Source organism: Microtus pennsylvanicus, chromosome 13, assembly GCF_037038515.1.
Source record: "Microtus pennsylvanicus isolate mMicPen1 chromosome 13, mMicPen1.hap1, whole genome shotgun sequence".
NCBI lineage: Eukaryota > Metazoa > Chordata > Mammalia > Rodentia > Cricetidae > Microtus > Microtus pennsylvanicus.
In genome coordinates, this window is record NC_134591.1 from 81,161,346 (window position 1) to 81,189,023 (window position 27,678).

Here is a 27,678-nt window from a genome sequence, read left to right on the forward strand (position 1 = left end):
CGACAGAGCTAAGGACATCAGGAGTCTCTGTTCACTCATTCTCCCACCATTTGCTTACTTAGTGCCTGGCATTCAGGGGTATTTGTGGCAGGATCTTGGAGCACAACGCACAACTCACCACCCTGGAGTTCACGAGGTAGCAGACACGGCTGGGTAAGGAAGGAGAGTGTGGCATAGGAGGCCCTGCCGGCATGCGAACCCTGAAGACCTAGACTAAGCCAAGAATCAGGATATCAGGGAGGTGGTTAAGACAGGGGGAGGCAAGGCACAGCCAAGTGCAGGGCTCGGGCATTTGCTAAGCCTTTCTGTGAGCTGGATCCCTAAGCCATAAAACAGAGCAAGGGCAACACTTAGCCCAGTCAGGAAATACGAGGATTCCTGAGCTGGTGGGTGCACCTGGCCTAGGGCTGCACGTTCAGCCACTGCTGAAAATGAGCCTGACCTTTCACACACTTCCCCAGGTGTTGTGGTTACATGGGGTCACTGGAAGTCACCACCTCCTGGTGTACATGCTACACAGACCCCTCCCGTAGAGGAGGCGGGACACATGCCTTCCTCATAATGAACAGATAGGTTACAGCGGAAGTCGTGTGGTCATGGGAGTAACTGTATCACATGCTATTGGAAGGTCCTTGCTGCTGCTGCTGCTGCTGCTGCTGCTGCTGCTGCTGCTGCTGCTGCTGCTGCTGCTGCTGAATTCCCTGGTGACTATATGGCAACAGTGGCTGCTGGAGCATCCTAGTATCAGGGTCATCAGGAGAGCAGACAGCTTTCATAAAACAGAGCCCCCTCCCACCCAACCACCAAGATCCTGTTCACCACCAACACCCTCAGCCCAGCCGCCACCCTTATCCACCAGACTGCCACAGCCCCATTCCTCAGCCTTGATGCATCCCTATGCGGTGCCCGGCTGAGCCTTGCCAACACTCTGACTCCACACCTTGAGTGAGCATTCCCAGTGCTCAGCTGAGGCTATGCCCATGCCCCTGGCCCCAGACACTGACCTCAGCCCCATACAGCGCCCAGAGGAGCCACACCCAGATACCTGACCTGGGTAGCACACCACACGGTTAATGTGTGTTCTCGTCAGGCAGCAACAGATGGGCTGATTCAGCTCAACCTGGTCCAGAAGGGCAGAGGCTCACAGTACAAGATGCCGGGCACTTATCTCTAAACTGTTCTCCAGTCTTCCCTAGGGCTCCATCCTGCCTCATTTGCTCGAGGAAAACCCACAAACTCAGTAAGCAAGTCAACCAGACCTCCTCCCTGGTAAAAGGGAACTGCCTTGAAGACTTGCTGAAGGGCTGTTCCTGCTGGATGGGGGTTAAGGGTTAAGTGTCAATTGACCCCTTGCTAAGCCCAAACCACCTCATGCAGCCACCAGGAAAGCCTTCATCCCACTGAACAAGAAGCACTGCCCACCATGTGTCTTTTGTATTCAAACTAGTGGACTGGGCCCCAAGGGAGAGCAACAGTGGCTGCAGAAGGAACTAGCCAACCACCATCCATTTGGAGACCTGCTCAGTGTTGGCTGCTTATTGGCCTGGATAAACACATGCTAGTCCCTGTTCACCACTGCAGCATCTTTCCAGGAAGATGAGCCATCCTGTGCTGAGGCCCTCTGCATGCCCAGCATGGTGAGTTTGGTGTCAGAGCTCAGAGATTTATAATGTTCTCCCGCCCTCCTCCATCTTCCCCCTCCCTCACGCTCTCGAATCTGTCATCTTGACCTCGCCAATAGGGCAGGTAAAAGCAGAGTGGAGTTCCTTCTAGGAAACGGAGCAGGAGGCCACCATCCAAGCACTACGGAGGAGGCTCCCTTCTCCCATACGGAGACTCCCTTTACTACAAATGAAAGCAAGGAGCCCAGGCATGGTGGAAGCTGGTGTGAGGTTGGAACCCTCTAATTTTTGGATTTCCATGTGGCAGAACCCTTCCCAAGGTCACAGCCTAGACTGCGTGTGTGCTGTCCCTGACACACGCCCGCCGTGGACTTGCTTGCCTCCTCTGATGAAGGACTCAGCCTCACCATGAGCAGCTCTTCCCTTGACAGACACATCTTACAATGACGTCAGTGTTCACTGCCCCAGGCTTCTGTTTATGTTTTCCTTTCTAGCCTGAGGTCTGCTGCACACACGTTTCTCAGTCCTCCCGCCTAGGGTGCCAGCTCCCATGGGCCTTGACCTCCCCATCCTCCACTTTCCCAAGCTGCCTCCCATCTTGAATGAATACACATTCACAGGTTCATTCCCTCTGTCTTCCATCTTCCACCCACAAGGCTAGCATGCCATGTCTGAGCACCACTAGGGATGAGCGGGGCATGAGCCTGGTACCAGGACCCAGGAAAAGCTAGCCAACAAAACCACACGCACCCCAGAGTTCTTGTCACTGTGAGAGGTACAGGAGAAGTCACCAGAGGTGAGCTAAGTGGCCCACAGACAAGGAGGTTGTGCTGAGAACGGGGCAGGCCCCATGGGTATGATGGCCAAGACGACCGGCTGAAACTGGAACCTGCAAGGCGGGAATTAGCAAGTCAAGAAAAGTGCCAGGCAGCCAGTCCTCCAGAGAGCTATTCCTGCTTCTAGAATGTTCTCTCCATGGCTTTTGGAATAACTGGCTGGCCTAGCTGCCTCTGCCAAGGAACAGAAAGGCATATAGGAGGTATGGGTCACGACCTCCAAGGTCTTCTCCAGAGGACATCCTGCAAGCCCAGCACCTCACAAATGTGGGCAAGCCACGAGGCATGGCTGTTCTACCCTGGGCAGAGATTGAGCCACTTGGCCCTGGAGAACCAGGAGAGGCTGGAAGTGTAGAGCTGGGGTGAAGGTCAGCCTGGAGCAGCCAGGACTCTGCCTGGCCACACCTGCTTCATCTTTTAAAATCTAGTCAGTTGCAAGCCAGTGCTCTGGAAAACCCTGTGGCTGGATTGCTCCTAGCTTGCCTTAGGAAAGCAACACGGAACACCAGTGGCCCTTTCCACCATAGGGTTTAGTTCTGGTTCTTTTTCTAACATCTGGAGCTAATACCACTGCAGTCAAATTCAGTTAAAACTTTCCCCACTGAGCTCCAGGGCGCACAACCCTCCCTCTGCGTACTGATTGCTGGAAAAGGCCCGTCTGAGGGTCTGCTGTGCTCCAAGCAGAGACCAAGCAAGTAGGGCACCTAGTCACCCTGAGCCGCTCGTTCCCACATCGGCAAGGCCAGCAGTTTCTGAGCTGGGTGCCCCAGGGGACTATGTCCTCTCTCTTGCCCTTGCTCTGGAGCCAGTGGGTGTCTCTGCAGAGTTGGTAGCTTCACATCTCTGAGGAGATTTACTGCCTGAGTAGGCTTCTACTCTAGGAGGCCAGAGCCAGGTCAGAGCCTCCTCAAGCTGACTGGATGAGAAACGTCACACTCCACGACGAGCCGTGCGTGCCTCAGCTGCCAGAGGCCTCTTCTGGAGCTCTTTGCCAAAGTTTGGATTCTACCAATTTGTCGTAAATAAACTCAATTTTCACTCCCTTCGCACAAACCATCTTTTTTTGGAACTTTTTTTTTTCAAACGAACAAGTATATGGGTAATGAGGAAGTTGGAGGAGCGTGACTAAGCCAGGGGCACGGGAAATAAAACGAGGAGGTGATGCTGGCCCCCGTCTCCATGGCAACGAGAAGCCAGAGGAAAGCAGCTCCCCGTATAGGATGTCAGAGTATGGGAAGCCGAGGAGGCGGTGTAAAATGGTCAGTGAGTGACCGTCAGGATGGCTGTCTTTGTTAGGGACACAGAAAGGCTTTCTCCCAGACACGGGGGCCTGACCCCTAGGGAAGCTGTCCAGCAAGTCCTACTGATGACGGCACAGCCCTGGTGGCTCCTCCCCAGCTTTTCAGCCAGCAACATAGCTGCCTTCGACTGCCCAGTGTGGACTGCGGGTTTCTGAAGCATCTGGTCTCTGGCACTGGGTGATAGGAAACTGAACCGCCCTGAGGAAGTCTTTGCCCTCATCTCCTGGGAGCAAAGCCCCTGGGCTGTCCTGTCCAAGGTAAATGCCTCTGCCACACACTAGTCCCTCTGCCTCCAGACGACCAAGACAAGGTGGCCGTGCAGCATTCAGCCATGTCTATGTGGCTGAGCCTTACAGATCATGTGCTGTCACCCACAGGACGGGGCACGAAGTGGCACATCTCGACTGTGCAAACAGGACAACTAGACTCTCTGGATGCTGATCGCTGCCCCACAGGACTCTCCTCCCAGTGGACATGGGTCTACGTTCCTTTCCTACGACAGACGATAGCGCCCAGTGTAGCATTGCTCGCCTCCTGCTTGTCTGGGCTGTAATGAAGCCTGAGGGTCCCAGGACCCCAGGAGCTATGGTGACGTCCTCGTGAGGGTGTGGAGTGGGTGGTCCCAGTGCTGGATCTGAAGAGTGAAGAGGGACAGAGGTATGGTGGTCCCACAACAATCTCCTGTCCCTGTCCCCCACAAAAGGGGCAGTGCTCTCCAGTCTGCAGGAAGACTCTCCAGCCTGCACTCCAGAATTCTCCATGTGGCCACCCAGCCCTGTGACTCACGCTGGATCTGTGCGAAATCTGTGTTTGAAAATGCTGAATGTCAAAAAAGGAAGAGCAGAGGCAGACAGCACGACAGAAATAGGCCCGTGGAGACAGAGACGAAGCAAGCCTTCCTTTTGCACCAAACTTTCTGCCAAAGATCCAAACACATGGGTGGGAGAGAGGGGAGGACGTGGCCTGCATGCCATGCCATGTATCCACCCGGCAGAGCCACTGCAGCTTCTCCCTGACCCTGAGCCTGGGAAGAACCCAGAGCCCCGCAGGTGGGCGCCTCAGCCAAAGCTGCCCAGAGTCACTCTCGGCATCGGGCTCCCCATGACGTGAGAGGAGACAGTACGTACTTGCTTCTGATCAGACCTGCAGTTCCAAGGCGGTGGAGCATCTCAGTGGGACCTGAAGTTCTCCTGCATCATTTACATGATGGGGCCACGCACAGAGAGCCAGCAATACTCCTGCAGATGCCTCTCCCAACCCACATCTTCCACAGATGGCTGTGTCCTCCGTGGAAGGGCCCCCACCCTGGATTCTTAGGTGTCTACCTGGCAATCTCTCCTAGGGCTCCAGGTCAAGTGGAGTGAGCTTGAAACAAATACTGAAAAACAAAACATGTGCCTCCACGTGGGCCTCTGCAAGCCAAAGGTGTCCGTCCACTGCCCTGCACCAAGGCTGGGAAACCAGCTCTGTCGAGACTCAGTGCTGTCCTGTGGCCTTTGGGGCTGAGGCCGTTGTGGCTGGTAGACTTTGTTGCTGCGGTACCTTAAGTCCCCTTCATGCTGGGATGAGTTAGGCTCCAACAGCCCCAGAGGAAACTGGCTGAAATAATGTCCACTGTGGAGGCCAATGTAACTCCAAGTGCTCGGTCTACTCCACGTCAGTTTGAGGGCCCCATGATCACCACGTACAACATGGGTTGCAAAGACAGGCCACTCAGCGCACACACGTGAGGGCTCCCAGCAGTCCTGAGTCTCAGAAGAACCTGCACCCAGGTGACAGGGGCCTTGACACCCTGGTGAACAGAGCACTGGTTTCTCATCCATCTCCCGGAAGAGCAGGATGCAGCCGTCTGCAGCCTGTGGCTAGGACCACTACAGTACAATCGGGCCTCATCAACTTTGCCCGAAATGCTGCATTTCCATTAATTACCCTCCTGAATACCCAGGAATTCCACTTTTGCTTCAATGTGCAGACTCGATGGCAAGCGATATGCTCGCAGCTTTTAGAATTAGAGCTAAGGGGGCCTTCCTGATTTCCTGGTCTTCGCACCAGCATTCTTGGATGGACAGGGATGTGATGGGGACTCGGAGTTAGGAAGAGTGTTGGGGAAGAATTGGGAAACCAAGGTGGGCTCAGCACTGGGAAAGAGCTGGGTTCTGATGGCACTGAAGGTGTGGGGTGAGGACCCGTGAGGACTGAGGAAGAGGAAGCGGGCACAGCGGGACATGTGATTTGACCCCCTTAGGCCCAGAGCTGCGGTTGCTATTGTGTGAAGGCCTTCACAGTGATGCAGGCCCTGCTGCCAATCTCACTCCTTGTGCTCCACCCCATTCTGTTTCCTCGGGAGGAGGGGCAGCCCCACTCCACTCTATCCACTGTGAAGAACGGAGCTGTCTGGGGAAGGTGTGGTCTCCAGCAGAGCGACCAAAAGTGCCCCTCACGGAGGAGAAAGGGCTTCAGGATGCTGGCTGAAATGCTTTTCATGCTGGAGTCTCCCTCGGAAGCGTGTTTTTGGGAAAACTTCAGCTTCTTAACGTCGACCTTTTTTTTTTCTCCATTCTCTTCCTTGCTTCTCCGGAAGGGAAGAGACAAAATATCCAGAACACTTTGGAACACCCCAGAACACACTGTGAACGGCTGTTCTAGTTAACTGGGGCACGCCTGTTCTAGTTAACTGGGGCTCGCTCTCTCTTTCATGTGCTTCTGAGCAGATTTCCGATTTCCAGGTAGCTTCTGGAGTCCGAACCCACAGATGTTCAAGGCTGGGAGTGAAGAGCCCTGCCCCACCTCTGGGAGAGACTCAAGGTGGCTGTGTCTGGCTGTTTGTGGAGAGCCTCTAGAGAACCAAGCAGTGCACGGTAGAGTCAGTAAGAAGGTTCTTCTAACAGGAAAGTGGCAGGCAGGCTCCCAAGCCAGCATATCCCCCGGGGAGCAGTAGGCTCACCAGGGAGGCTGGGTCACAGGTTCCCTGTTACCCTGGGTCCAGGCTGGTGTTGAGCAAAAGGATCAGTGTCAGCTTGACTTTCAATAGACCACGTGGCTCAGCGCTAAGGTCCAGGATGAGGAAAAAGCAGGAGTCGCCAAGAGTAGGGCTCATCCCAGGGGCAATTGCACTAATCCACTCCCCAAATGGCTCCTAATCCCTGCTTAGCACAGAGCTTATAAAAATGCCGCTTCCCTCCCAGGGGACTGGTTAGGTAAGGAAACGGACAGAAAGGCCACTCGGAGCCTGTGCGCCCATGCCGGTGATCTGGGGTTAGGACCCGTTGGCAGTGGGATAGTCCGGGCACCCGGGCTGGCTTGAACTGTCACTAATCAGAACCATGCTTCAAGAAGTCAGCAACTCCCGTCCCCATGTGGATCAATTGAGGCTTCACCTGCAGAAGCTCAGAGGGACCCTGGGAGGACACAAGAATCGGGTAGGAACCCGGGCCGTGCCCTGGCCTGGAAGAACAAAGACAGTCCCAGCCAAGACACAAACCAAGTATGACCCCACAACACTGTGGCTCTGAAATGCCCCCAAAGGCTCATGCTCAGAATTCAGCCTCCAGCCTATGGCACTATTCCAAAGACTGTAGAGCCTTTAGGAAGTGTGGCCTGGCTGGCAAAAGGTCTCCAGAGGCAGTTTATACTGTCCTGGTTCCAGAGTGTACCCCATGTCCTGGCTGCTCCTCCAGAGTGTCCCCTCCTCGGTGGACGGCACTCTCCCAAACCAAGAACAAAATAAATCTCTCCATTAAAGCCGTTTCTGTCCAGTGTTCCGTCATTGCAGCAAGGAAAGCAGCGCACACCTCGAAGAACCGCGAACAGAGAAACGTGTGCACACACAAGTTCATTGCCGCACAGACGGCTGTCCAGCAAGGAAGACCCGTATAGAACAGCATTCAGAGGGGCCACAGGCTGTCATGGACTTTCCATCCTGATTCTTGCTACTAGTGTGACTGACTCTCAGAAACACCATGCCAAATGAAAGAAATCAGACAGCAAAGGTCGTCGAAGATTAATATAATAAATGCCTAGACTTAACCAATCCACAGGAAGTAGCTAGCTGAACTGTCACCAGGAGGATGGGCAATGACCGCTCAAGGGTGAGCGCTGCCTGTGGGATGGCAGAAAAGGTTTAGAACTGGAGAGTATGGATCACTGCAGGTGAGCGAATGCACTGGGTACACTCTGTAAATATGGCCATAAACTGAGTTCTTCCTATTAAGTGAGCCGAGTTTCCATTCTTTTTGGCTGAGTCCTTTCTGGAAATCCAAATGTGCCTCTTGCCATGGACATAAATTTACCTAGTGAGATTCAGGGTTCTGGCGCTCCTACCTAGAATGACTTGAATAGTAGAAGGGACCTTGGGATGATGGAAGAGGCAGGCATGAACCCCCATTTCCTGTAACTCTAGAGCATGAACACCACTCCCTCACCTCACACATGAGAGTAACAAAGAGACCTAGCCAGGGCAGGCTTGGCCGCTTGGGCCTCAGGCCTGTGGTCAGGGCCTGCTGGAGCACAGAGCGACCTCGGTCCCCTGGCTAGGCTGTGGTGGATGGACCCGAGTCAAGTGTTAGGTGGACTCATTTGGTGTCTTCAGGGACTGATCTGCTGATTCTGCAAGATCTCAGAGAATTGCTTAGCCCTGTTCCGCCTCAGTTTACCCATCTGTGAAGTAAGGTTAATGATATTCCCTGACCTCAACAGACTGCTGAGAGTCTGTTAATTAAAGTATTTGAACTGCTGGGTGGCTGCAGACGGAGAGGGCAGAATGCAGAGGTGCTGGTGATTTTCAAATTCACTGGTGCATCACAACCCACACCCTTCATGGCATCACACACTGAGACACAGACACACAGACACCAATACACACACACAGACACACACACCAACCAAAATACCACACACACACAGACACACACACAAACACACACATACACACAGACACACACACCAACACACCACATATACACAGACACACATACCAACACACATATACCAACATACCACACACATACACAAAAGACGCACATATATCAAGACACACACACACCAAGAAATACACAACCACACATACACCAACACAACATACACACACCACACATACACACCAAGAACACACACACCACGACAATACATACCAACAAACACCATACACACACACACACCAAGATACACACATACCAACACACACACACGCATGCATGCATGCATGCAAACTCATGCATGCAACACTCCTAGGCACCGACACACTCTCTCCCATGCTGCTCCTCCCACTTGTTGCCTTGAGAACAAGACCTTCTGCCTCACTACTGCACAGGATCCACCCCACAAAGAGGCAGTGGAAGCTGCAAGACCATTTCCACTAGAAACTTCTATTGACTCCTACTGATGGGTCCCACCTCACATCTCAGGAGCTCAGCCCCAAATCCACACGCACAGGCTTTAGCATGATGACCAGCTGAATTCATGACAGTGGGCTGGTGGCATCCCTGAGAGGGATGGGTGATGAATGGGAGCTTGGGGTTCAGGTGCTGTCTAAGGGAGGGAGATGCAATTGGGGACCAGAGTGGAAGGCAGCAGGGCTGGCTGAGCTGGGGCTTCACTAGCATCCTGAGACTACGGATGAGAGGGGACGGCAAGAGTCTAGCCAGGCTGCTGTCTTCTGGATTCCAAGGTCTCCTCCACGATTCTCCCAATGTCTCTCTGGGTTCGAGATGTCCTCCTGTGACCCAGCTTCCACACAGGACACTGGGCTCTACACACAGCTCCCATGGGATGTCCTTCCTGTGATCTATCTCTCCTCCTCTATGAACATAGAAGTCAAGAATGTTTCTCCAGAATGTTCCATTGCTCCAAGCTGGAGGAGCAAAGACAGCCCTGGGCGCTGCCTCTGAAGTCCCTCCCACCAGTCCCTGGGGGACAGAGGGACCTGTTTCCCCTCCCAGAACTCATGCTTCACCTTGGGGGGAACTAAGGAAGGTCAGGATCAGTGAGTCTCCTGATACAGCCTCCCGAGTAAGCAGAAATAAGAATCTCTCTCTCCATCTATCTTCCTCTCCCTCTTCCTCTCCTCCCCTCTGCTCCTCTGTTTGAAACCCCTCCTTTCTCTCTTCTCTTTCTCCCCTCCTCCTTCAGCCCTCCTAGCTTCTCTCACAAGACTCGATTAGACATTTCTTCTCCTCGCTGTTCCAAGGCAGGGCCCTGCTTCGTCCTGTCCCACCTGACCCAACTCCAGCCTTCGGATCTCCTGAACTTCTGGGAATGTGTCTAGATTGCCTCCTCCAGTCCTCACATGCCATACGGCACATACAAGACAGCTCCCCAACTCTACCTAGCCAGAGCCATGGCTGCCTGGCCTGCAGCTCACCCACTGTCCTACACACTCAGCTCTAACTTTTTTCCCTATCTGTCTGACTTGTTGCCTCGTGGAGAGACTCAGACATGGCTAAAAAGTACTGAACAGCAAGAGCAGTACCTCATGGGTGGGATCTAAATCAGTCAGCCCACCAGCCCAGGCCAGGCACTGGGAACCAGGCAAAGGCCCAGGAAGCCTGTGGGCACAAGGCCACAGCATCAGGGACCTAATGGGGCCATTCCATCATCCATTGCTGGAGTTCTGAAATAGCGTCGCAAAAATAAACAAGTTTGCTCTCTCTCTCTTCGTGTAATTGGCTCCCTGAAGAATTAGCTTCATCCCAGCAGGAAGCACAGCCTAGAACTTTCTCTTCACAGAACAGGGGGCAGGGACTGAGCACGGGCTTGAGACAGGACCGTCACCGTCCGGGTAACATAATCTTCTGAGAGAGCTTGGCCCTCGGTGATCCTGAAGCAGAGTCTCCTCAAAGGCTGCCTCCAAACTGGGGGACGTCCTTTGCACATACAGAGACCTACCTGGAAACTGGCTCTAAAATATTCATTAGAAAACAGACAGCTGTGGGGCTGGAGGGGCGGCTCTGTGGTTGTGAGCTCAGCTGCTCTTGACGGAAGACCTAGGTTCAGTGCCCACCAGCCATGTGGCTGGTCACAGCTGTCAGTAACCCCAGTCCCAGGGACTCCAACCACCCTCTTCTGATTTCCACAGGTACCAGGCAAGCATGTGGTATACATGCATGCAAAATACTCATATACATACAGTAAACAAATATCTTTTTAGAAATTTAAGTTAAAACGCATACCCAGTTGTGAAGCTGGAGAGCCGTCTCAGTGGCTCAGAGCACTGGGTGCTTTTGCAGGGAACTCAGGCTTTGATTCCCAGCACCTGTTATGTCAGCTCACAACCCTCTGCAGCTCCCACTCTAGGGGAAGCCATGCCATCTTCTGGCCTTTGCCGGTACTACGTACACACAGGGCACAGAGACATACAGGGAGGCGAAACACCCATACACACAAAGTCTGTTTAAGATGTCAAGCTGTTGGGCTTTAGCTCAGTTGGTGAGGCGCTTGTCTAGCTGGTCCAGGACTCTGGCCCCAGCACCACGTACACTAGGTGTGGTCTGTATCCCTATAGTCCTAGCGCTCAGATGTAAGGCAGAGGAATCAGGAGTTCAAGAGCACCCTCAGTTACACATCAGGTTCGAGGCTACCCTATCCCAAACAATAATAAATAAAATCCGGAGTCTCCTGGAAGTCATCACGCTGGCTCTTGGTGACAGGTGCTATGTGGAGCACACGATGAGACACCGGCTGCTGACCAAGGTAAGTGAAGCCATCCCGATACTCCAGCAGCAGCAACTGAGAGCCAAGAGGAAGGTGGGGCCTGGAAACTGAGGCAGACCTAGCTGACTCAGCCCATCTATAGAACCACCCACTCTACCCTTGGGTTGCTTCTGACCTGGACGGGGAGGACATCCCTTCCAAACCCAACCCACAGCAGTCCCCGAGGAAGGCGTGGCCAAGCACATGGAAGAGCTGGTAGGGCCTTCCTTTCTCTACACAGAGAAGCTTCCTTTCTGGCTGCACAGAGAAGCTGGTCTTCACATCAGGTCTGGCTGGGGATATGGGCCACCTTTGTGACCACAAGCGTTATCCACTGCCAACTGTCTTCCTTATCGGCTTCAAGAGGCCCGTCTCGTCACCTCTACATCAAGGGCGACTATGTGCGTTTGGCACGGAACTCACGGGAAGTTATCCCCGGATGCTGGGCTGCCAACCCCATCCGCTGAAGACTATATTCCTATAAACGCAGTCAAATTCAACAGGGAGTCTGTTAGTGTGGAAAGAGAAGATGTCACAGAAGAGATCAGCAACCAGAACCCGCTGCCTGGCACTCAGACCCATCCTGGTACCTCCCTGGTTTTCCCTGGAAGCGGAAGTAATTAAAGTGCCCCAGGGCAGCAACGCCACCGGGAAGCATCGCAGGGGTTGGAGATGAGGATCAAAAATGTGGCTGCTTAGCTTGGTGCTCACATCTGCCAGCAGGACCCACAGATGTCACCAGGTAGAACATTGGCTCAGAACTGTAGTGTACACACTGCACACGGTCCTCCCAAAGAGAACAAGGTGCTCAGGTCATCCCGTTTACACCCTATGCCCCCCACCAATGGCCGACGGCCAACAGCACCTTCCCTCTTAGCCCACAGAACTCAGAATCCTGCTCAGCATGGAGCTAAGGAGAGGGAGTCAGGGGCACTGACCCAAGTTTGCACAGAGGAACTCAGAGTCCAGCTCAGCATGGAGCTGAGGAGAGGGAGTCAGGGGGACTGACCCAGGTTTGCACAGAGGGCCAAGTCTGGGAAGGCTACTGCAGCCTGTGCTTTTGGCATCCCACAGCCCCAGAAGGAGATGAATGGTGCCCAGGGGACTGGTCTGTCCTGCCAGGAAGGTGACTGCCAGCTTCAACCTCCCTTTCATTACAGCAAGTCCCCTTAGCTCCTGGCTCCCACAGGGACAGTCCATGGACAGAAACAGGGCAGAGCAGAGGTCTGTGCTTCCCCAGGACTTGCCTGGAGCTTGGCTGTGCTCTTCTGGCTCTGTGCACCTAAATAATGACCCTGGCTGCGGGATGTTCCATAGGACAGATGTTCCAGAGGTTCTCAGAATGATCTACATTATTTCCTAATTCCCACAGACCACCCTCATTCACAGGGAGGAACACATTGGACCCCTTATGGGACCCTGATGGCACCTCCTTTCCAACTCTAAGCATTGCACAGGCCAGGAGCCCATCTTCTAAAGAGTTAAACTGTCCCAGTCCACAGTGCTTCTGTACCAAGGAGAATGGAAAATTCTGTTCTTGACTAAGGATGTCAACACACGGCACTGTGGAGGCACGCAGAGGACACATAACGGATGCTTCTGGAAGGAGAAACAAAGAGCTAGACAATAGTCTCTGTAGGGAACATGTCTCCTCAGAGACCAGGAAGGAGCAAGCTCCAGCCCGGAGTGAGCATCAAACAGCTGGCCGTGCATTTCCCATCAGTCTGAGAACACACCAGGAGCTTCCTGGGAGGCTGTGGTATCTACATCTGCTGTGACAAAATGGGATGGTCGGGGAGACAGCTCAGTGGCTAGGGCACTTGTCACACAGGCGTGAGGACCAGAGTTTGGATACCAGGAATGCACGCAGCAGTGGGCACAGCAGTGAACACCTGCCATCCTGGCACACCTGTGCAGAGATGGGTGACCAGGACGGCAGAATCCCTGGCTAGCAGCCAGGTGGCCTGGTGCATGGCTGTAAGAGACTCTGATTCAAGCAACAAGAAAGATACAAACCAACACCTGACGTTATTCCCTAACCTCTGCAGACAACCACGGTGCAGGGAGCGTGTGTGTGTGTGTGTGTGTGTGTGTGTGTGTGTGTGTGTGTGTGTGTGAGAGAGAGAGAGAGAGAGAGAGAGAGAGAGAGAGAGAGAGAGAACAATGGAGACAGTGGAGGCAAGGCAACAAGGACAATGATCTCACAGGCATGCCTACATGCACTAGACACACACTGTGGTGTGTCCAGGAAAGTGGAACACTACTCAATAATAAAAAAGGCGTGAAAGCAACACACTTACACGCTGGCAAACCCAGAGACCTGGAGGCTGGACAAAGCAAACCAGATATAAAAACCACACATAGAGGACTCCACATGCAGGCTATCTCAGGACAGCGGAATCCACAGAGAGAGCCAGGTGAGAGGTTGTCAGGGAGGACCCAAAATCCAGATTCACCAGGCATAGCAAGAGGGGGCTTGCTAGGGCTCAACCTGTGTTACACGAGGCTCCCGCGGAGACAGGAGCTCAGTTCAGTGAGCTGACAAGATCTGTGAACAGTTAAGTTAGGGGTTCACGCAGTAAGTGCAAACACACAAACGTTGGGAATGGCCAGCCTTCCCACCTGTGTGGGGGGCGCAAAGCTTGCAGTTCAAAGCTCTCCTGAACACTATGTAACATACACCATATCACAGGTAAGTGCACCCTCCTCAGAGACCTCCAGGATGGGATGATAATTATTTCTGTTTACTAAACAAAGGTCAGACATCAATGTCTATGCCATAGAAATATACACAGTCACACATCAACACACACACATACACACACATGCATGCATGATGCACACATAACACAGAAAATGCAAAAATAATCTCCCATTCTAAGAACATTTCCCCGAACCCTGTGGGTGCCAGAGAGCTGTGGTTTTAGAGTCAACTGTACATGGAGCTAAACCCTTGGTTATTGACTTGAATTTGTCATGACGGCCGAGACCTCCTGATTATTTATTTGTTCATTCATTCATTCATGTATTCATTTTCTTCTTTTCTCCCTAAAGGCCAATAAGCAACTTAAGCAAGGGAATGAGACACAAATTTTACATAAAACACAAAAGCTACAGGGGACTGTGGAAAGAGGAACAGTGAACCTCGGAGTTCTTGAAACCTGGGTTCGAACCCAAGCTCTTCCACTCTCTGGCTGTGTGACATTAGGCCAGTGAATCTGTCTCTCTCTGCTTCATTTCCTTCCAGGAGAGGAATGAGGGCAGCCATTCCTGTTTTGCATGAGGAAGGGCTAAGATGAGGCAGATGAAGCGTCTAGCTCACTGAAGTGGGGCACAAGACCATAGTGCAGAAGGCGGAGATGTTGTGTCAGTCCCAGCACCTTAGGAGGTGTAGATGAGGTCACTTGGCCCACAGCCAAGTCCAAGGCAGCGCATCCGCCACGCTTCTGATTCCAATCAGCTTGTGCTGGTGGACTCTTCCGCCCCCCGCCGCAGTTCTTTCTTATTAGAAGCAAACTGTGAGGAGCTGGGCCACCCTGGCCTCTGCCTCAGCCTACCTAGTGCTCCTCTCACTGAGCCAGAAAGAAGACGCTGGTTGTTTTCATATCTAACTTCAAATCCCCGAGTCTGGTCTCAGAACAGCGGAGCCAATGTAGGGTGGTAGGACTGACCCCAAAATGGCTGCTCTATTTTCGGAGCTGACCTGGTTTACGTAAGGATCTGGACAGCTCGTCTGATCCCGTAATTATGCAGCAGGTCACTCGTTACCTCCGCTGGCAGCAGATCTCAGAGCCGCCAAGGCCTGCGTGCTCCTGCCCCATCTACACGTAGAGCCCTGAAGCAGTCACACACAGGGCCCACTTCATGGCTCACGTCTACAGCCAGCTTTGTAAAGGAGCATCCCCCATCCCACGTCAGCGCCGCCAGGCACGCACGGTATCCAGATCCGCATCCTCGAGGAGCCCAGCGCGCAGGCGCACACCTCCACCAGGTGCCAACCTCCCACACGTGAGTAAACGGGTGTCAGCTTGCTTTCCTTAATTAAATGCTCGCTTTTAAGTCCGTCGTACATTCACAGCCGTGGTCACACGGAGCGTGGTGACCTCCTATGCACCCGTTACTCAGTTCTCCCTCACCGTGACATCTTGAGAGACTACAGTCCGGTAAATAATACAACCCGGTTATTGACGCTGACAGAGGTGAATCTGCCCGCCATCACCTCCAAGGCCCCTTCATCTGCCCTTCAGGACAACCTCTCTGCGCTCTCTCTGCCCCTAGAAACCAAGACTCCAGGCCCCACTCCTAGGGCTTCGCCAGGGTCTGGCCTTGAACTCCCACTGCAAGCATCCTTCCGGAAGGGCTCCCCCTGGGTCACTCCCTCGAAACCCTGCAGGCTGCTGACTATACCCATAAGTCTGCCCCATTCTGTATACGGATGTGCCTGCGTGTATAGCTGGTAACCCACTGGAAGCCCTGTTCCCACTGCACGGAGACCCTTGCCTGAAGCTACAGACCCTCGCCTGAAGGCTTCTCCTGCCAGTATGAAGAAAAGTGAGACTCCATGTCTAACTTCGGAAGACCCTGCCAAGATCTTCTCAGCACAGCCATGACATTTACCGCCCACCCAGGCTGCAGGAGTGGCCCAGTTTCTCCACCTCCCTGCTGGCGTTTGGTGGAACCAACTTTGTGTTTTATCCCGGCCATTCTATGGGTGGGCAGTGCGTCCTGCTGGGGTTTCCATGTGTATTTTCCTCACAGCTCCCATGGGAATTATCTTGGGCTTTCGGGGGTCATGGAAACATGGTTGCCCGTGAGCAGGCCCTCTGCCTGTTTTTGCCAGTGCGGCTCTAGGTTCATGGGCTCTTTCCGTGTTAAGAGCAACAACCCTGGATAAATACCATCTCCCACTTGTGCCTTGTGCTTTCGCACGGACTTTAAAACCTGTGTATGTGTGTTTGCACGTGTGTGCGCACATGTGTAGAGGTGTGCAAGCACATACACAAGCGTGTATACACAAGGAGGCCAGAAGTCTTCGTCAACCCTTCCCCGTCTTATTTTTTGAAGCAGAGTCTCCCATGAGATCTGGAGTTTGCTGGTCGACTGAGCTTGCTGTTTAGAGAACTCTAGGAATCCCTCTGCCTCTGCTTCTCAATGCACCACGTATATGGGTTCACATTCCCCCACCCCCCTAGATTTTTACATGGGTTCTGAGGATCTAAACTCGGGTCCTCCAGTCACACAGTGAGGACTTTGCCTCCTGGACCACCTCCTCAGTACCCAAACTTTAAATTTCTGATAAAGTTCAATTCATCATATTTTTTTCTTGCATGGGTCATGTTTTCAGTGTCAATTCGAAAGACATTTCCAGAAGCATTTGTTTCCTGAACGTTTACAGCTGTGCATCTGACACCTAATTCTGTAACTGTTCTGAGCATATCCGTTCCTAGGGTGGGAGAATTGAGGTTCATTCTTCTGTTGTGGCCCTGGTGTGTGGTGGCGCCAGCCCCATTTGGGGAGATGCAGCCATCCATCATGTCACTGAATCTGAATCTTTGCCATAAAGTCATCCAGGTGTGGGCTTGGGCTCCACTCCTGAGTCTGTTCCATATCCCTGATGATCATGCCTCCAAGTTCAGAGACACCACCATTGTGGTACAATGACTCTTACCACCCTTATCATACAATGAATCAATGAATCTTACCACCATTGTGGTACAATGAATCTTGCCACCCTTATCATACAATGAATCAATGAATCTTACCACCATTGTCGTACAATGACTCTTACCACCCTTATCATACAATGAATCTTACCACCATTGTGGTACAATGAATCTTACCACCCTTATCATACAATGAATCAATGAATCTTACCAACATTGTTATACAATGAATCTTGCCATCAGGCAGCCTCTGGCCACCCACGAAAACTTCACCCTCACAACAGACACATTTTGCTGGTGATCTTTGGATGAGGGTCGTGTTCAGGAAGGTTCATCAACCTGAGGAGAACTAATATCGTCTGATTCATGGACATGGTATGTCTCTCCACTCACTCACGGTTTCTCCAACATCTTTGACTGGAATGCTGTTGTTGTTGGCACACAGAGTCAACAGTCAATTTCTTTTCTAGATAAATCCACCATTGTTTCCTCCTGAGCCCCTGGAATGTATCCCCAGGATGTCGCAAAAGTGTGGCTGTCATTCCATGGTGCTACTGGCAAGTGATGGGCCCTTGAGTGTTGGGCAGGGCAAAGATGTCAGGTCACTAAGGGTGTGCCCTGGGAGAGGACAGATATTAGGACCCCAGACCTCCCCAGCTACCACAAGGTGGGCAGTTCCTGCTGCCACATTCATTCGAAGCAACAGACATAGTTCAGAAACTATGAAGCTATGAACTAAAATAAGTCTTCCATTCTTCCAGGACTTTCCATTTGCCCAAGGAAAGGGAAGCTGATAACACAATCTTCTAGGTAGCTTCTGCTGTCAACTTGACACAGCCCAGAATTCTATGTGGGAATTTCCTGATTGGTAATTGATGTCAGATAACTCAAAGGCACTATACACATAGTGTCATCCATAGGCAGGAGAGCCAGTCAGTCTGTAGTATTCCTCCATGGTTTCCTGTTCAAACCCTCCTTCAGTCCCTGCTCCATTCCCGTCAACGCTGAACTGCAGTGTGTAAAACAAAATCAATCCCTTTCTCCAAGTTGCTTTGGGCCATGGCGTCCATCAACACAAGAGAAAGCAAATTGAAACATTGTTTCATGCTTCATTCTCCATAGGTTTGTTACCACTAGCTAGAAACACAATTGGCTTTTGTATGTTTGTCTTGTTTTCTGTGACCTGTGTCTTCTGTGGAGGCAGCGTGAGGACCACACCCGTTGTTCACTTGTCCCCAGTCTCAGGAGAAATGAGGCCAGTTTCTTCCCCCAGTGTAAAGAAGGTTAATCACAGGTCAATACAGACATCCACGATCAAGCTAAGTGAAAAAACAAAACCTCCTATTCTGAGAGCTGGCATGAGAATCGGTTGAATTTTACCCATTGAAACAGGTGTGCGGTTTTCCCCCCTTTCGCTTTCTAATATGGTAGACTGCCCTGCTTGACGGTCAGATGATCAAACCATTCTTGCGGTCACAGACCACCCCTCACTTCTTTGGTGGACTTTCTTTTTTTAAACATACTGCTGACATCTATTTACTAATTAATATCTCACTGAGGATATTTTGTGGGAAGCGTTGGCCTGGCAGTTAATAGTCTGCTGCTCTTGCAGAGGACCCCCAATCAGTTCCCAGCATCCAAATGGCAACTGGCAAACATCGCTAACTCCAGTTCCAGTGGATCTGGTGCCACCCTCTGGCCTCCTTGGTTACTGCATGTGTGTGAGGCACTTAGAAGCACAAACACACACACAAAAAACCACTCCTACACATAAATGCCTTTAAAAAGAATATTTTGTGCATCTTCATGGACATTATTAGTCTGTAGGGATGTGTGCGTATGAGAGAGCTTTGTTAGATCTAAAAATGTTTCATAAAATGAATTAAAAACATTCATTTCTCAACAGCTTTTTACTGAGCCTGGGCTGCCTCTGCTGGGACCATGGGCCCTTCTCTAGCATACGCTTTTTCTAAATCAGACATTGCTGAAAAAAGCATGAAAATGGCCTCCACAGCCCAACTATACTGTGGTTCAGCAGACAATCCCAAACCCTTTCTCCTCCAGCGACCCTCTGCTCCTACAGCCGTATGCATCTGGGAGCCTTCTGCCTTCTTTGATGAATCTAGCTGCAGCAGAGGAAGCCTGTGTGTCAGTGGAAAGAGACCGTAGCCTTGGACCTGGTCATGCCAAGCCATGTGAGCTGTTTCTCTGCCACTCTCAAGTTTCACAAATTTGAACCGAGGAGTCTTCAAAGGAAGCTGCCCTGCTAACTGAGCCAGTCAAGGCAGAATAGTTGAAGTCACATTCAGTGTTACTTATCAGAACTCAGGGTCCTGTCTGGTTTAGACATGACTTCAAACTGCAGATGTATCTGGCTAATTTAGGCCACTAGTGACCCCTGCGGGTCAGCCGGGTTGGTCTTTGGTACCTGGGTACTTTCTTGTCTGCTCATCTCATTATGCAAGTTAAGCTCCACCTCCCAGAAGCTGGGCCTGGTTATCTGCCTAGGGCCAGAAGTAAGCCCATCATGCCCCTGGAGAGCCTTGGCTCCCAGTCAGCAGCAGCAGCAGCAGCAGCAGCAGCAGCAGCAGCAGCAGCAGCAGCAGCAGCAGCCGGGCTGCAAGCACAGCTTATGCCACAGCATCTCATTCAGACTTCATCCTAGGACCGCTCAAGTCTCCTTCTTTGGTGGGAAGGATCTGAAAGCTGGTGCTTCTCTCAGTGAGGGAGACATTAATAACAAATGCTGATATATGCTGATCTCCAAACCCCAACACTCACAGTCACAGACTCACCAGACTCACATGCACACACATATACACACGTGTGCATGCACACACACCACAGACTCACATGCACACAAATAGACACACATGAGCACACACCACAGATGCACACGCACACACAAATACAAATGCACACACATGCACACACATACGCACACATTCACATGCATGCGCGTACACACAAACACACAGTTATGGTGCAATGTTTCTCTCCCATGGAACCCCATGCGGCATCTTTATTGGGTGCCAAGTGTAGGGACAGAATAAGGTGAGTCCATGCAGCTTACAGCTCTCTGGGGGCAGTCTGGGGTGCCTGGTCTCATCTCGTGTTGTACACGTAACTTCAGCAGATACACGATCCACCCCAGTGCTGTCTGATGTCTCCCACACAGGCCAGCGTGGCCTTTCCTGGGTAACCTATGCCCTCACATGCTGCTTTTACCCCCAGGCACCTCCCCATCCTGACTTCAAGAAGCCTCTGTGACAAGTGAGCAGACAGCTAGCCCTTAAGTCCCCGGAGTTAGAAAACTGTTTAAAATGCTAGAGAGGCACGTGGAGGCCCTGTCAGCTCAGCTGGGTCAGAGGATCCCCTCTCTAGATTGAGGCCTCTGAGGGCCACAGAATCACCCCCACCTCCATGGGATTTAGGAACAGCCTCACCCTTCGCAGAGGTAGAGCCCCTCAGTGCTGAAGAGGGCTGTAGCCAGAATTGGCCGCAGAGCCTGCACTAAGTCAGCTTTGTCCTAGGGACAGGCTTGAGGCCAGAGGGGACAGACTTTGAGATAATTGGTTCTCTCCTGCCCATGTCTGTAGAAAATATGTCCAGTGAGCCAACGTCCAGCATAATGGCCGACAGTCTCAGGTGATCACTGGGTCTTTGGAATTGGGCATTTGTGTCCTAGGAAGGGCAGAGACACCTCCCTTGAGATTTGTACAAGCCACAAACCGAGATTTTATTTTATTTTTTGGTTCTTTTGAACCAAAAGTTCTCTGTAGCTTTGGTGCCTGTCCTGGAACTAGCTCTTGTAGACCAGGCTGGCCTCGAACTCACAGAGATCCGCCTGCCTCTGCCTCCCGAATGCAGGGATTAAAGGCGTGCGCCACCATGACCTGGCCTCAAACTGAGATTTTATGTTGACACAGGATGGCACGATGCTATTTGTCTAAACTAAACAAAATGGATTCTGAGAGGCTTCCACCTGTTTTAACGAGGCCAACGGGAATTTCAACATCTCTGTTCAGTCCATGTTCCGTGTGTCCTGGCCCTCTGAAGAGTGCCCTCATCGGTCAGCAACAACTCTGAGGGCGGGATTACTGTGTGGGGTTTGGGAAAGCACCTATGGTTACCTGGTTTCTTTGCACACATCAGGAATAATATATCCACGAGTGGGGTGGGCATCTGAGGGCAGAGATGGGTACTGCTCATGCAGGAGGCACTGAGAGCAGCAGGCAAGCCTCATCCAGGTACAATATGGTTCTACTGCACACGCTTGGCATAGCAAGCAGTCACCTCCTCGGGTGTGTACTGACCACAACTCATTAACTAATTCCTTCAGCCTCCTCCACACATGCACATGCTGACCACAGACCCATTTCAGCTTAAGCTGGATCAAACAAGGATCTGTCATCCTAAAAGGCAGGAAAACATTGGCCCAAGCTGCAGCCACGGAGAGACAAGTAGCACCTGCAGACTGTAAAGTCAGACACACCTGCTTCCACCTTGTCCCTCAGGGCTCTCCCCTCCTCATTCAGTGGCACCTTTTGCCCCAGACAGACACCACCTCCATGCTCTCTTCTCACCCACAAAGTCTGAGACTGTCTCTCGTACCGAGCTGATAATGGCTGAGAGAGCTGGAAGGGATTGTTTTGTCAAGCATGTCTGTATTCTAATTGTGGGGGAAAAAAAAATCTTCAAGCCAAAGGAGTGTGTCTCTGATGGTAAAAATCCAACAATGTGATTCACCCTCAATAAGCCAGGTTGAAGAGGTGATATCTGTTTGGAGCAGGAGGACGTCTAAGCCTAAGGCTGGAATCTCTGAATCTCTCTCTCTCTCTCTCTCTCTCTCTCTCTCTCTCTCTCTCTCTCTCTCTCTCTCTCTCTCTCCTGGATTTCTGTAGAGATCCAGGGAGAAGCACAAAAGTGGGACTTGATAAAATAGGGGCACTGTGCCATGCTGACACATTTAAGCTTGGACAGGCATTTCTTGTGCATCCTATTGGTTGTCGGGCGATCTTCCCAGGGAGCAATGAGGAATGAGGCACACTGTAAGCCCATGGACCCTGGGCATCCCATCCAGCACAACCCAGGATGCTCAGTGCATCTCCGAGCCTCTCTACACGGCATTACCTACCTCCACACTGTGTCTTGTCCCGCAGCAAGGTACATGTTCCCACCACTGTTGCTGTCCCAACCCAGCAGCCCTTGTGGTCAAAACACAAGCAGGACTAAGGAGTGGAAGCAATGCCCTGAGAGAGCAGATAGCCAGACCCAGGGACTGTGCCCAGGCAACTGCTCAGAAGAGGGAGGGGAGCCAGCGGGTGCAGACCCTGCCCCTCTTAGGTCAGTCCTGAAGAAAAATTGTGACAGGGAGCAGACCCAGAATACCATCAAGCCAAGCAGGAAAGGGCAGAGGTGACATCACGGAAGCTAATGAATGCCAGCTCTGTACCCCGGCTTTTCCATGGGGTGTAAGGGACAAAGGTGGAACAAGGGGGCTTCTATGGGGTGCAGGCATGTCTCTCTCTCCTCTTGCCTGTCCTGGACCCGGAGGGATAAGAGGGACAAGAAGGGAAGGGGCGTAAGGGGACACAGCAGATCTGATTCTTACAAATGACAATTTCAGACACTTTCCTTCATTCTGGTGAAGAATTTTGGGGATCCCACAGACCCATGGTGGATTTGTGGCTCCCTCCATCATCCTTGGAGGGACCAGCATAGCCTTCTAGCTACCTCCCTGCACCTCCCTGCCCTACTTAACCCAGGCCATCTGCCCACAGCTCAGTAGCTACCACACGGCCCTACCAGAAAGGGGGACTGTCCTGGTAATAAGCACTCCATACTCCTGGGTAATGATGGCTGGGCTACTGCCCTGGTGAGGGTCCTCAGCAACTAGGTGGATCCCTACAGCTAATCTGACCCTCTCCCTGATATGGGTGGAAGTCGGGGGACCTAGGGGCCACTAGAGGAGCTTGGGCTCTGACAGGGGCACACTCCGGCCTGACTCTATTCCAAGCCGTTTAGCTGAGTCTATCTGAGTTACATAACCAAGCTCCCCGCTAGCCCTTCGTGAGTCACCAGCCCCTTTAAATTCCTGGAAGGGGTCTCAGAGGAGGAACAAGCCTGGTTTGCGCTCGACTGCTCTAGACCCACAAGCCCCCAGCCTGCCTCCCCTTCTCGGTCTGCCAGGCAGGAGGCAAGCAAAACCCTCTCCAGCCAGACTTCAAACGCAGGAATCTAGATCAGGGATATATTTGGCTTTCTCAGCTAATCTTTACATCAATTTGGTCTCTACTGACTTGTAACCCTTTGAAGCAAACCTAGCAACGGTGTATTAAAACCATGTGACTCCCACATAACCCCTAGAGAAAAGCCCCAAGCTCAGGAGACCCACAGCTCGGGGTTCCAAATCCATAGGCTCTGTAAGAACCCAGGTTTCCACGGCATGCTCGGGGCAATGTCTGACAAACACCCTGCCTTTGTCAGGGTCAGAGAAGACATTGAGGCTGGGTGGGAGGCAGCTAGTCCCCAAGGGATCCCAGCTAGGAGGACGCAGGCACACAGAGGGATAAGCAAGCTGTCCCTTCTCCGGGGACTGGAGGTAGACATCTCAGAGAGGTGTCGAGCTGCTTGTGTGCTCTGCCCCCTTCCCCAAGGCACAGAAGAGAAGGGGGGAATCAGTAAATGAATAGAGACAGACAGGGAAGGGGGTGTCTACTACCAAATCCTCCAGTTGGCCCAAGGATGAGAGAGAGGAGTGGGGTGTGCTGATGTTGCTGGAAACCCTCCGCTACCTCCTAAATTTACCATTTATTCCAGCATTATTATCCAGAGGAGTATCACGGCCTCTGACCCGAGATGGGTTCCAGTTGCCATCCAGTTAGCAGCAGCAGCTGTAAAGGAGAGTGAGCCAGCATTCACCCTGCGCCCAGTGTTTGCAGACAGAGCACTGACTCCATCCACTAAAGCCTGGCTGCGCAGCCCCAGCTGCTGGGGGACTTTGTGCTGGGGCTGGTGACAGCCAGCCCAGTGGATCCCTGCCGGGAAGCCCAGACACAACACAGCACACACTGGGAGGGCTTGAGAAAACTGTGAATTGCGTTCTGAACATGTACTAGGGGACTTTCCTCGCAGAAGGGATGCCGAAAGTTCAGGCTTGGGAGTCGGGAATGCCTGTGAGGAACAAGACTTGAGCAGGGTTGAGTCCGTGATTGTATGCCTAGTCCTGAACACAACCCAGCAAACGTTGTGGGTGCTTGCTCCCAGCTACTCCACACAACCCCATGAGGTCAGTCTCCTCAGACCACAGCCCCGCCAGAGGCAACCAGCCACCAGGACCAGATCTGGGGATTTGGGCTGCCTGCTGAGTAAGCAAACCCTCTGAGCTGCTCAGGGACTCAGCCCAGCAATCCCCAAGCCTCCTTCAAGGACTGTCTTCCTCTGGACCCAAGGAAGCCCAGATACAAATAACCAACAAATAAATAAATAAAGACATAAAAACAGGAAAATCCAACTCCATCTGCTCCTGCCTCCTAAAGCATCAAGGCTTCGTATACAGTTTGGCTTCATCGCAGAAGTAACCAACCCTGGCTCTGGGTGGGAGCTAGGAAGCCCCTCCCTGGGCTTACAGGGAACCACCTTTTCCCAGGCAGAAGGAAGGCTGCCTTCCGCCACCTCGGCCCAACCAGGCTCCAAGCATGGCAGCAAGATGTCCAGTGCTCACCCAGGGAGCTGAGGGAAGCAGTCAGCAAGAGATGAAAGAGCTGCAGAGCCAAAGTGCAAACTCCTGGGCTCAGGCTCCCTGTGCCTGCCCAGAGGGAAACAAAATCCCCCTGCTCCCCTGCCTTGAACACTTGCCCCTGTCAGGATTGCTCAGAGGTAGCAGCCCTTCCTGGGGTGGGAGGCAGGCGGCGGCATGCATGTGTATAAAATCTTACATGCTAATATGCAAGGGACCCTAAAAGGTCAAACTTCAAAATTCCCAACAGAAGCATTTCTGAAAACCTGGCTCGGCGAGTATTGTTCTACGGTAGCGGTTTAAGTGAATTTTGAGCCCCCAAAGGAGGTTTCTTTGCTGGTGTTTGTTCTCTCCCCCTTATAGAATGTACTAACCTTTCAATCTAACAACTTGTGCAGGTAAGTTGCCACCAGCAAGCAAGTGACTGACTGCAGCTCCCGAAACAGCTAGGAACTCAAGCTGCCTCTGGACGGGAAGGGGATCCTCTGGGTTGCCCTCGAGACCCTGGGATCTAATGAAGAACTGGACAGTCCAGACCAGAAGAGCAAACAGGCAGACAGGCAGACAGACAGACAGACAGACAGACAGACAGACCGGGCACCTAGATGGGGGTCAAGAACTGGTCTTGTTTCCTTTGGTCCACACCCCAAAACTGTGGGGGGGCCTAAACCTTATCTCACCACAGTCCAATGGTGGACTGAGGCTCAGCCAGCGCCCCACACTCAGCCGATCAGGCTGGCGATTAACCTCTTAAAGCCCACAGCGCAAACAAACGCAGCCACCAGGAAAAGGAACGCCAGTAATGACGCCTGACAGCCCTCACTAGATGATGCCGGCCAACATCTATTCCCAGGCACCAAATTCACTCGTAAATCAAGGCCAGCGAGAAAACACTCGCATGCCAGTCTCCTTCAGACTTCTCAAAATCAGGTCGCACACATGTTCCTCCCTCCTTTGGCCCCACTTTCTCCCCAGCTTCGTGCTGGTGGGGGTTGCAGAGGCTGACTGCTCCAGCAGCCACCAACCCCTTGTATGCTCAACACGGGAGCGCAGTGCATCCCAGTGGACAAACACTAGAAGCGCAAGTAGCCTTTCTCTGCTTCCATCTGCGTCGTTTCAGCCTAAGTCCCACCCCCGACCCAAGCGCACCAGCTCTGGCCAGAGACCCCCTTCATGAGGGCAAGGGTGGTAGGCACTGCGCTCTGCAAAAGGGGCAACTACGTCTCGGGTACCCCTTGGCCGCCCAGGGCAGGATCCAGAGAAGCCAAAGCGACTCAGTGGGTGGTCAAAGTTTTCAGAAGGGTCTTTCTAGCCGGCCCCATAACCGCGCTGGGCTTGAGTTCCTCCTGGCCCTAATGTCCCAGACACTGACAAGCCCTGTGTGCGTGTGTGTCTGTGAAAGGTGCTTGGAAGGGGGTTGCCTGTTATTGCTCCCCAGAATCCAAGCTCTCCAGACTCAGCTGTCCGCCAGCTGCGTGCGACCTTCTGCCAGGAGGTCACCCCCAAAGCAGCTGGGTCGGCAGCTGAGCTCTTACTACACTTCTGTTTAGGGCCCCCAGGGTCCCAAGGAACAGACAGAACGGCTGGCGGAGCCGCTGTGGGGTTCTGCGTTCCTCCAACTCAGTGGCAAAGCTGGCTCGGGAACTGGGAAGGCTGGTGGTTCTCTCCGGCGGCTCCGGCGTCAGCCTCGGCCCCCGAGACCGCCGCGCCCAACGGCCCGCAACTCGCGCCGGGCTCCCGAGAGGAGGCGCGCCGGGGCCACGGGCCAGGACACTGCGCTGCTGGCGTCCCGAGCCGCGGGCGCGCCTAGCTTCCAGGTCACTGGGGCAAGCGACCCCAGACTCGCGGAGCTCCCTGCCTGGCCGCAGGAACCAGCGGCGGGCGGCCACGCTGGGCGGCTTCGGGTGCACCACGCGGGCCGCCTCGGGGAGGCGAGAAGCGGTGCCTTCGTTTGCAACAGTGAGCAGCAGCCCAGCCCAGCACCCACGCACCCCCACGCACTCTGCCTCCTGACGGGTCGCTCACCTGAGTCCTAAAAGCTGTTGGATCCACATGGTCACGTTTCGGGAAACCGAGCCTCAGACCTTGCTTGCCCCGGCCATCTGCGCGGCGCCCGCGCCCGCTCGCTCCCGTCCCGTGGCGCCGCTCTCCGGCTTCGGGCCGCCGCCGCCCGCCGGCCGCGGGGCGCACAGCGAGTCAGAGCGCGGCCGCGCGGGGCTCCATGCCGGCCGGCGCGCCGCCGCCGAGGGGGCGCATGGCTCAGGCGGGCCGGCCCGCGGGGGCGCACATCCTCCCGCCGGGTGTCGGGGCGCGGGGCCCCTCCGCAGGTCACACGGCGCGGGCGGCGACGAAGCGGGCGCTCTCTGGAGCTGTCACCGGCGACGAAGCTGGCCGCGAGGGTCCGAGGAGAGCGGCTTTGCCCTCCGGGGCGGCAGGCAACGAAGCCGGTGGCGCGGCGCACCGTGCAATGACCTGCGAGGCTGTGATCGGCGTGGCCGGGATTTTAGAGGATCACCCCTCTGGCCCACGCGGGTTGCCTTCACGCGCCGCCGGATCAGGGCTGGGGGGATCCGTCCCGGGTTCTGCCACCGATCAACTTGCCGGAGAGCTTCGTTTGAGCGCTCGCTCTGCAGACGGCTGCGGCCGGGAGGCTGACAGGAGGCGGGCAGGGGAGGCGCGGGGCGAGGGCGCGTGGAGCGCGGGGCGTGGGGACGCGCGGCGGCGGCGCCGCGCGGAGGAGGCGCGCGGGGATCCCGGGCCCCGCCGCCCGCGCCCACCGCGCCCTCCGCAGAGCCGCCCGCGCCGCTTGGCCGCCTCCCTCTGCGCGTC

General features: G+C 53.5%; 1 protein-coding gene across 1 annotated transcript in view; it reads right to left on the minus strand.

Moving 5' to 3' along the window:
* Positions 1–27,014, minus strand: part of Ajap1 (adherens junctions associated protein 1) — a 116,707-nt gene extending 89,693 nt beyond the window's left edge. The window contains exon 1 of the mRNA XM_075945793.1: positions 26,875–27,014. Coding sequence (XP_075801908.1) covers positions 26,875–26,903 — 29 coding nt within the window. The 5' untranslated portion in view covers positions 26,904–27,014. The remainder of the gene's footprint in view (positions 1–26,874) is intronic.
* Positions 27,015–27,678: the final 664 nt, after the last annotated feature.